At 47.8% G+C, this 10,080-nt stretch overlaps 1 protein-coding gene across 1 annotated transcript; it reads left to right on the top strand.

Annotated features, from left to right (window-relative positions):
- The first annotated feature begins 3,182 nt into the window (after positions 1 to 3,182).
- Positions 3,183 to 7,747, top strand: ACTC1 (actin alpha cardiac muscle 1). The gene is made up of 6 exons (XM_049613286.1): positions 3,183 to 3,326; positions 4,481 to 4,805; positions 5,460 to 5,621; positions 5,742 to 5,933; positions 6,744 to 6,925; positions 7,425 to 7,747. Exons 1-6 carry the CDS (start codon positions 3,198 to 3,200, stop codon positions 7,566 to 7,568), a joined length of 1,134 nt encoding a protein of 377 aa, XP_049469243.1. The 5' UTR covers positions 3,183 to 3,197; the 3' UTR covers positions 7,569 to 7,747.
- The last annotated feature ends 2,333 nt before the right edge of the window (positions 7,748 to 10,080 follow it).

Here is a 10,080-nt window from a genome sequence, read left to right as displayed (position 1 = left end):
GGAATTCCCTTTGCACATATGGCAGTGAACGTGGAAATCTGCCATCCGCCACTCCAGGTCGAAACTTGCTTTCACACAAATGTCCACGGATTTCAGTCCTACTCTACTTTAAAGACAATGAAGTGATACTTCTTCAAGAAGGCTTTGGGGCGCCTGGGTGGCTCAGTTGGTTAAGCATCCAACTTCAGCTCAGGTCATGGTCTCGCAGTTCATGAGTTCGAGCCCTGTGCCGGGCTCTGTGCTGACGAACAGCTCAGAGCCTGGAGCCTGCTTCAGATTCTGTATCTCCCCCTCCCCTGTTCATGCTCTGTCTCTTCTCTGTGTCTCAAAAATAAATAAATGTTAAAAAAAAAAATAAGTCTTTCTCTGACCCCTCTTTTGGATCCCTCTTTTCATGACTATCACAGTGATTCCCTCCTTTTTCACCCCATGCTCCATCAGTGGCTCTGGCTTTTCTGTAATTGCCCTGGAGTATGAGCTGCTCTGTTTCACTTATCGCTGCATCCCTGTGAGTAACACAGTTCCTGTCCCATAAATATTTGCTGAATCAATAAATGAATGAAATTGACCCAATTCTTCAAAAGAGCAAGCTACTGCTGCCTCCAAGAGTATCACTATTCCTGAACTGTAACGGTGACCATTTGCTTTGTATCTTCTATGTGGATTCTATCACTTGTCCCTAATTATTTTGATAATTAATAACCCCTGGCAGAAAAGAATTATCGTTATTGTGTCCTTTTTCAGAGGGGAAAATTGAGGCTCAGGAAAGTGAAGTGACTTGCCCAAGTCCAAATGCACCAGAAGTGAGGGAGGCCAGGATTTGAACCCAGGGCTGTCTGGCTGTAACACCAGTCCCATTTCTCCTTTTTCTTCTGCAAATGCTTGAGCTGAGGCAGCTCCACTGTTTGCATCCTGTGCACGGGCATTTTCATCGTAAAAGGCGTATTGTGTGGCAGGGCATGATCCCAGCCAGACCCCTCACCCGGCTCCATCACCCAGCTGCCCACACAGTTTCTTCTCCAGACCAACCCAAACATGGTTGGGGAGCTCAGCAGGGAGGGCCCAACATTCCCTGGTCTGGACAAGTATCTAATCAGTAGACCTCCTCAGCATATCAATCCAAGACCACTCTAGAGATGAATGCCTTGTGCCCAGTTTTCTATTTTTAACTGGTGTGAGCGGGAGGGAGAACACAAGCATTAAAAATCAAAGTGCCAGTCAAGAACCGAGAACACAGGGCACCCCACAACGAATCAGTGATGCGTGTGTGTCCTTCTTAGGTCTCTCTGTTCCTTTCTCCTCTCCCCGGTTCATGTCATCTCTCTGTTCCCTTCTCCAAAGTCCCAAGATGTAGTCCTTCTACATGTGTTTGCATGAAGGAGCCGCTGTCATTTATACCACTGCTTCTCACACTCTTATGTACATAGAAATCAACTGGGCATCTTGCCAATTCTGATTCAGTAGTTCAAGGGGTGGGGGTGGCATGGAGGCAAGGCTCTGCTTTTCTAACTCTGCTGTCCTGTGATGTGTGCATTTGGTTGAACCTTCTTGACAAGAATATTTGCTCTTTCAGTCTCGTCTCCACCTGGCATAAAGGCCTTTGCCCCCAGTTTACAGATGTTCATCTCTCCACCAGCCAAGTGCACACACCACTTCTGGCATTCCCTCCTTCTTTCACTTTGGCAGTAGGGGATCCTTTTCTAGCCTGAAGACAGGAGTCTGAATTTGAGCAGAACCTTGGCAGTAGGGGGAGAGCCACCAGCTCTCTGTGCTGGGGGAAACCTGGCCCCTTCTCCAGCAAGACTTGGCCAGGATCTTACTGCAGTTCTGAGCCTCTTCCCTAGCCACACCCGAAGCCACGCATGAGCCGGGGGTCAGGGTGGCCTTGGTTAACCTCCGCTTTCTGACCTAGAGGAGCGTGACACCAGCAACCTGAATCAAGTCACCCAGGCCGGTGGGGACTAGTCCAGAAGGGTGACCTGTCCCAGGTGCCCCTTTTCTGGCCACCCAAATGTACTGGTGTGGTGCCTTGAGCGCCCACGAGGAGTGCCAGGGCTTCCAGTCCTGGAAGATGAGAAGCTGCTGTCGCTCCTTTGCTGTCCCGGTCCAGCTGTCAGGACCCCTCAGCAGAGGGAAGAGAGCCAAGCCTTCCGGCTTGTATGTGGCTTATTGTCTCAGGCTGGCGGGGCCGCGGAGGAACAAAGCCACAGCACACCCAGGGTGCACCTCCATCCAAGAAGGGGGAGGAGGTGGGCTGGCGTCATTCAGTCTTCCCCTGCCCCCTACCCTTCGCCGCCCGCCCCTCCCTCGCTCCCTATTTGGCCATCCCCCTGGTTGCCCCCTCCCCTTCCTTACATGGTCTGGGAGCCCCCTGGCTGATCCTCTCCCCTGCCCTTGGCTCCATGAATGGCCTGGGCGCTCCTCAGTGGTGCGAAGGCGACCAAATAAGGCAAGGTGGCCGGCCAGGCCCCCCACCCCTGCCCCCGGCCGCTCCAACTGACCCCGTCCGTCAGCGCACTATAAAGCGGCGCGCCCCGCGCCGGCCTCCCAGCGCCTGCCGCCCGAGCCGAGCCGAGCCCGACCCGCGGACGGTGAGTCAGCGCCCGCCCGCCCCGAGCCGGCGGGCCCCGCTACTGCCGCGCCGCCACTTTTTTTTTTTTTTTTTTTTTTTAAAGACCAAACTTCTGGATTTGGTTCTAACTTCTGTTGTCCCGGGTCGTCACAACAAGAGAGGGGCGCGCAGAACGCGAACCCTGCGGCCCCCGCCCCCACGGGGCGTTTGGGGTCCCTGCTGTCGTGAGCGTTTCCCTCCAGCGGGGGCTTGGGCGTGGGGGTGTGGTTGGGACCCAGGGGGGCTCTCAGTTCGCGGAAGGGCAAACATGTGAAGGGCTGGGGAGGGCTTGCTAAGGGGTGACGGTGCCTCCTTGCCCCCGGGACAGAACGTGACTCCTGGCCGGGGGAGCCTGGGTGGGCTCCGCTCCCCTGCTCTATGCACGTCCCCCTCAACCTCCGCAGCCTCCTCCCACCCTTCCTCTCCCGCCCCGACGGGAAGGGAGACGGCAGGCGTTCCCCCCGTCGCCCCCAACCCTCCTCTGCTCTGTCCTTTCCTCCGGGCGGGAGGAGGCCAGCGCCACCGCAGGCAGTGAGGGCGGGCCACCCGGTTCTCCACCTGCAGACCCCGCCGAAGCTGTGCCAGGATGTGCGACGACGAGGAGACCACCGCTCTTGTGTGCGACAACGGCTCCGGGCTGGTGAAGGCGGGCTTCGCTGGGGATGACGCGCCCCGTGCCGTCTTCCCGTCCATCGTGGGCCGCCCGCGCCACCAGGTAAACCTCCCGCCCCGACTGGCCTGCTCTTACCTGGGGCGGTCCCCAGCCCCACTCCGCACCCCTTCCTGCCACTTCCTCAGGCCAGCAATCCAGGAACTGTCTCACCTGACGCCCCTGTGTCATGAACTGCTCGGGTCAAATAAGGAAAAGATGGATTAGCCTCAGATCCAAGCCAGGACAAACAATACTCACACCGCCCAGTGTGCACGGGTCCCCCTTCCACCTTTCAGGGACAGAGCTCTCCAAGGGGCCCACTCCTTGTGTGAAAAGTCAGCGGCTTCGCCCCTCCACTCCGCACCTTCATGTTCAGTACTCCGCCTTTTCTCTGCCCCTTCCACACTCCAGTCTTTCCCTCGGCCTCCCTTTTCGGTCCTGCTCAAAACTTGCAATGATACAACTTCTCTCCACCAACCGGGACCCAGCCCACATTCCTCCCTCCGTTCACAGCCAGCTTTCTGGGCTCTCAGAGGATGTAATCTGTCTGCTTCCTGGCTGCTGCATTTTTAGAAGCCAGGCGTGACAGAGGCAGCAAGTGCCATGGGGATAGTGACATACCACCTTGCTTATTAAAAGAAATGCCACGCTCTCTGGCTTTGCCACATGCCTGGCCAGACAGGTTGCCAGGGCTAGAGCTGTATGCCTCAGTGGTGGTGACTGATGGGTACTGCAGGCCAGCTCTGGGCAGGCTGGATTTTGCTTGTGGAGTGATAATGGCATATCAGCCCATCTTTTTATGTTCACTTGATAAATGTCAAAATCTTTTCTTAGGAGAAATGCGATGTGTCATTAATTCAGTCATTTATATTCTAGTTGACATGGGCGATGGACTTAATAATTTAATGAAGGCATTATGGTATTTTTAAAATGAGGTGAGGCTGTACTTCTTTGGTGAAGTAGCTTCATTCCTCTTTCCCTAGTTATATTTTAAAGAATAGAATTATACCTGGGGATTGGGGGGGGGGGTAGATAGGGGGAAGGTACTAGATTGATTTTAAATGATATTTCTAAATTGAGGTAAAATTCTATTTTTTGTTATTTTTGGTATTTATAAGATGTTCCTTGACTTGGCCAGTTAGATGTAAATTTATGAGGCATCTGTTATATTCCTGAAATAGTGGAAGCTTGACTTTCCCATCTTTTTCTTCTTCTAGGGAGTCATGGTGGGTATGGGTCAGAAGGACTCCTACGTGGGTGATGAGGCCCAGAGCAAGCGAGGTATCCTAACTCTCAAGTACCCCATTGAGCATGGCATCATCACCAACTGGGATGACATGGAGAAGATCTGGCACCATACCTTCTACAACGAGCTCCGCGTGGCCCCTGAGGAGCACCCCACGCTGCTGACTGAGGCCCCACTGAACCCTAAGGCCAACCGTGAGAAGATGACTCAGATCATGTTTGAGACCTTCAATGTCCCTGCCATGTACGTAGCCATCCAGGCGGTGCTGTCCCTGTATGCTTCTGGCCGTACCACAGGTATGTTTGGGCTGTGGAGACAGTCACTGATTAAGCACATTCCTAAGGCACTGACCTTGCTATGAATCGCTTCCCCAGTTGCAAAAGGAATGATCCCTGCCCTCACACTCCCTGGGAAGGTGTCCGAGATAAGAGAGAGAGGTAACAACAGTTTCAGATCACATGCATTTCTAACGATGGAAAGCACATGGAGTTAGATCCTTACCTTTCCTAAAGCATGTGATATAATGTATTAAGGCTCCTCACAATGTGCTCCATACCATCACAGTCCCTGGGCAAACATCCCCAAGGAGAACCAACGTTTCCTACAGGGTCTGAGTCAAAAAAGAGAGAACACGTGTTTGTTGGATGGGAGGAAAGTATCCATGCCTGGATACTTACATAATGTGCTAATGGCTGGTAGAAGGGATGGTCATTTGAAAGTGTCCTGGGGAAATTTTTCTACTACAATATTTAAAAGGGTGAGCTGTTGCTGGCTTCAGATTTAGCACTCGTTATGCTCATTTTTATTCTTTGTGTGTAAGGGATCTAATTTTATCTGGACCCATGCCCAGTGCTAGTATCTTTTAGCCAAGATTGGAAGTAGGCTTTGACACAGCTAGAGCAGTGGTGTCCTTGGAGATTTACTTTGTTCTTGTCTATTTCTCCTGACAGGCATTGTTCTGGACTCTGGGGATGGTGTAACTCACAACGTTCCCATCTATGAGGGCTACGCTTTGCCCCATGCCATCATGCGTCTGGATCTGGCTGGTCGGGATCTCACTGACTACCTCATGAAGATCCTCACTGAGCGTGGCTACTCCTTTGTCACCACTGGTGAGTGTGTGTGTGTATGTGTCTCCTCTGCCACAGCATCGTGTCTGCTTTTTTCCTCCACCAGAGAATCTACCTACTTCATTCTTCAGAACTTGACTGTGATAACCTTTATTTCTGCAGCTGAACGGGAAATTGTCCGTGACATTAAAGAGAAGCTGTGCTATGTTGCCCTGGATTTTGAGAATGAAATGGCCACGGCTGCCTCTTCCTCCTCCCTGGAGAAGAGTTATGAGCTGCCCGATGGCCAAGTCATCACTATTGGCAACGAGCGCTTCCGCTGCCCTGAGACACTATTCCAGCCCTCCTTCATTGGTGAGTTGTAGCGTCTGGTGCACATGCACAGCTCTTCTCTAGAAATCTGGGGGTGTCCCAGAGTAAAGTCTATTATAATCAAGAAGGATTAAGAGGCTCTTGAGTTAAAAGAAGTCATAGCTTAGAGTCCCACACAGCTCAGCCTCAGATCCCAACGGCCCATTACAAGGATGGCCATACTGTAATGTGGCAGTGATATGATAAAGGATGACACATTGACTTCATGTCCGAATAGAGGCTCTGACAGAATAGTAGTTGAATAATCCGAATCGGCAGGAAAGGAATGGTTACTCAGAAGTGCTGACTTATTCCGGTAAGTTCTATTACCATGTAGCTGGACTTCCCTCTGAAGTTACTTATCATGAAATCCAACAATGATCATACTCGTTGTAATAACTGGACCCTTGTATTTCACCACATGTCTTTCCTCGGGAATGATTTCTAAGAGGAAGCTTGTCGGGATCTTATCTTGGTCCATAAATAAAAACTGCATTAATTTTAATGTATGTCTCACCCTTTCCAAATATATCTCCATACATCTGATGGATACAGCACGTGTTCGCTCCAAACAGGTGCTAAACACAGTTGTTTGTGTCTTGGCAGAATCTGTTGTGGATTAACTGTCAGCACTTTTAGACACACCTGTTCCACAAATGCCTTGCAGTGTGGAACATCTTATAGAGGGACATATGTTTCAGAGACAAATGGGAGACAAATGTGTTTATCAACACAAAGGAGTCCTCTTTTCTTCCCTCCACCTGGGCTCCTGGCCTGAGTGCACTTTGATTTTTTTTTTAAACATATTTCTAGGTATGGAATCTGCTGGCATCCATGAAACAACTTATAACAGTATCATGAAGTGTGACATTGATATCCGCAAGGACCTGTATGCCAACAATGTCTTATCTGGAGGTACCACCATGTACCCTGGTATTGCTGATCGCATGCAGAAGGAAATCACTGCCCTGGCTCCCAGCACCATGAAGATTAAGGTAAAGAACTCCTGTGGTGTGAGAGCCAAGGCAGGACTTAGTATTCCAAGTAGAACTCACATTTTGCTTCCCACCTACTATAAACTTTACTAGCTTTTCTAGCACTTTTCCTGAGATAGGAGACTTTAAAAACATTTTCAAGCAGCAGATAATAATAAATCTTGGAAGGAAAAAAAAAATCTAAATCTTCGGACATGTTTTAAAAGTCCCCAACTTTTGGGCTGTCCTCTATCATGCATATAGCTTGTTGCCACATTATACTCTAGTTCAGGGAAGTGGGGCAATTCTATTTTGTAGAGCCTTTGATAATGGAAATAATGAAATAGAGGACAGTGTGTAAAACTCGATTCAGTCATATTAGTTTCTGGTATGAAGCATCTCACGTTACAATGAATTAACATCTAATATTTTTTTTGGAGAATCTCTCTCTCTGGCATGTTGCTTGATCTGTTGCCTGGAATGTGAGAGTTCACTGGAAGTTTTTCTTTCCTTCCTGCAGATTATTGCTCCCCCTGAGCGTAAGTACTCTGTCTGGATCGGGGGCTCCATCCTGGCTTCCCTGTCCACCTTCCAGCAGATGTGGATTAGCAAGCAAGAGTATGATGAGGCAGGCCCGTCCATCGTCCACCGCAAATGCTTCTAAGGTGCCTTCTCTCTTAGTCTACCTTACATTCAGGATGACAGTATTATGCTTCTTGGAATCTTCCGAACCACCCTCCCTTATCTCTCATCAATCATTGTACAGTTTGTTTACACATGTGCAATTTATTTGTGCTTCTAATATTTATTGCTTTATAAATAAACCAGACCCGGACTTGCAACATACGAAAGTCTCTCATCTTTCTTTTTCTGGTAGGCATGGGGAGGAGCCAGTGTCTGCTCACTTCAGTCTGTGAATTCATATATTGGTGGCTTTGACCCCATGAGCACTGTAATATTACAGTAGCACAAAGTTGAGCCGATGAATTAGTGTGACATTTAGCGGGGGCTTAACAATACTAAATATCAATTTTCCACTTTGGGACAGAATCATGAATATATTTCACATGTGAAAAGTAGATTAACTTCAGCTCCACATAAGCGAGAAATGAAATCGGATTTCACAATACTTTAAGATTAGTTACTATGGATGACAGTGAAAGTTGTTTTCATATAGGCTCCAGTTGTTTTCGTAACTTTGTAGAAACCACATACACATTGGTAATGAGGAAGTTTTAAGTAAGTTAGCTTAAATTCTCAGTGCTGGATTCCTCAGTTGTCCTTCCAAGGGCTATGCATGTTAATGGTGAAACACTGAGGCTGGCTCACGGTTAAGCCCAGCCACATCCAGTTCTAAACATTCCCTAAACAAATCAAGATCATTGTGCGTATTCAAACTAAACGTGAGGAAACAGGTACCAGATCCTTTTGCCTCATCAGTAACTAATTTGTGGGACATAAGTCGTCAGTCTCTTCATGTCTTTGAAATCTTGGAATTTTGGGTTGAGTGTAGTGAAGGCCAGGAAGTCTGAAGGATCAAGGGGAGTGGAAAGCCACAATATTCCTTTTATTTCATGCTGGACTCTGCAACATATGCTGTGGGGGCTGCTGGGAGCAGCATCCAAAGCAATCAGTCATGCTTTGTCCTTGAGGAGCTCACCTACACTATGTGTAAACTCCCAATGTGTGTGGTCTGGGAGACTTCAAGGAGATGGACATGGGTCTGAGTCTTGAAGAATGGTTAAGAAGTACAGAGGTGAGGGGTGCCTGGGTAACTCGGTTAAGCATCTGACTTCGGCTCAGGTCATGATCTCACAGCTCATGAGTTCAAACCCCACATGGGCTCCACACTGACAGCATGGAGCCTGCTTGGGCTTCTCTCTCTCTCTTCATCTCTCTCTGCCCCTCTCCCAGTCATCTCTCTCTCAAAAACATAAATAAGGGGACAGAAGCCAGCAAACAAGGCACAGGGCAGGCTGGTGGGAGCTGATGACTTAGGAAATCACTTTGGAAAGGTAGATTTCCACCTAATTGCAAAAGCTCTAAAATTTTTCATTTTCAAGTTAATTGTTCATGAACTGTTGGAGCATTTGAATGGATGTATTTAAACTTAAATATTGATGAGGGAATCAAGACAGAAAGATTAAGCAGCTAGTACAGTATTAACACAGTTTGTGGAATACCCAAGCTAGGAAGCCAGATTTTCTGACATCTTATCTAATGGTGTTCCTCAAAGCATCTTTAGTCATAAATCTTTAGTTTTAAACTATACTCATAATGTTATAAACATACATAAACCTTCAGTCATGCATTAATTCTATCACCTAGCCTTTTGGGAGTCTGGATTCAAAATTTTGCATGTTTGGGGCTCATCAGACATCTTCTTATTTTTTTAATTTTTTTTTTTAATTTACACCCAAATTAGTTAGCATATAGTGCAACAATGATTTCCGGAGTAGATTCCTTAATGCCCCTTATCCATTTAGCCCACCCCCCCTCCCACAACCCTTCCAGTAACCCTCTGTTTGTTCTCCATATTTAAGTGTCTCTTATGTTTTGTCCCCTCCCTGTTTTTATATTATTTTTGTTTCCCTTCCCTTGTGTTCATCTGTTTTGTCTCTTAAAGTCCTCATATGAGTGAAGTCATATGATATTTGTCTTTCTCTGACTAATTTCGTTTTGCTTAATCCCCTTTAGTTCCATCCAGGTTGTTGCAAATGGCAAAATTTCATTCTTTTTGGTTTCTGAGTAATACTCCATTGTTTATATATACCACTTCTTCTTTATCCATTCATCCCTCGATGGACATTTGGGCTCTTTCCATACTTTGGCTATTATTGATAGTGCTGCTATAAACATTGGGGTGCATGTGCCCCTTTGAAACAACATACCTGTAGCCCTTGGATAAATACCTAGTAGTGCAGTTGCTGGGTCATAGGGTAGTTCTATTTTTAATTTTTTGAGGAACCTCCATACCGTTTTCCAGAATGGCTGAACCAGCTTGCATTCCCACCAGCAATGCAAAAGAGATCCTCTTTCTCCACATCCTCGCCAACATCTGTTGTTGCCTGAGTTGCTAATGTTAGCCATTCTGACAGATGTCAGGTGGTATATCTCATTGTGGTTTGATTTGTATTTCCCTGATGATGAGTGATGTTGAGCATTTTTTCATGTGT

Source organism: Panthera uncia (genome assembly GCF_023721935.1).
Source record: "Panthera uncia isolate 11264 chromosome B3 unlocalized genomic scaffold, Puncia_PCG_1.0 HiC_scaffold_1, whole genome shotgun sequence".
Classification (NCBI taxonomy): Eukaryota; Metazoa; Chordata; class Mammalia; order Carnivora; family Felidae; genus Panthera; species Panthera uncia.
This window is presented reverse-complemented; position numbering and strand designations above follow the sequence as displayed.

Coding starts and splice junctions, on each gene's coding strand:
- ACTC1 (XM_049613286.1), top strand. CDS start 3,198: ATGTGCGACGACGAGGAGACCACCGCTCTTGTGTGCGACAACGGCTCC. Junction 4,806..5,459: donor TGCTTCTGGCCGTACCACAG/GTATGTTTGGGC, acceptor TTCTCCTGACAG/GCATTGTTCTGGACTCTGGG. Junction 5,934..6,743: donor ATTCCAGCCCTCCTTCATTG/GTGAGTTGTAGC, acceptor ACATATTTCTAG/GTATGGAATCTGCTGGCATC.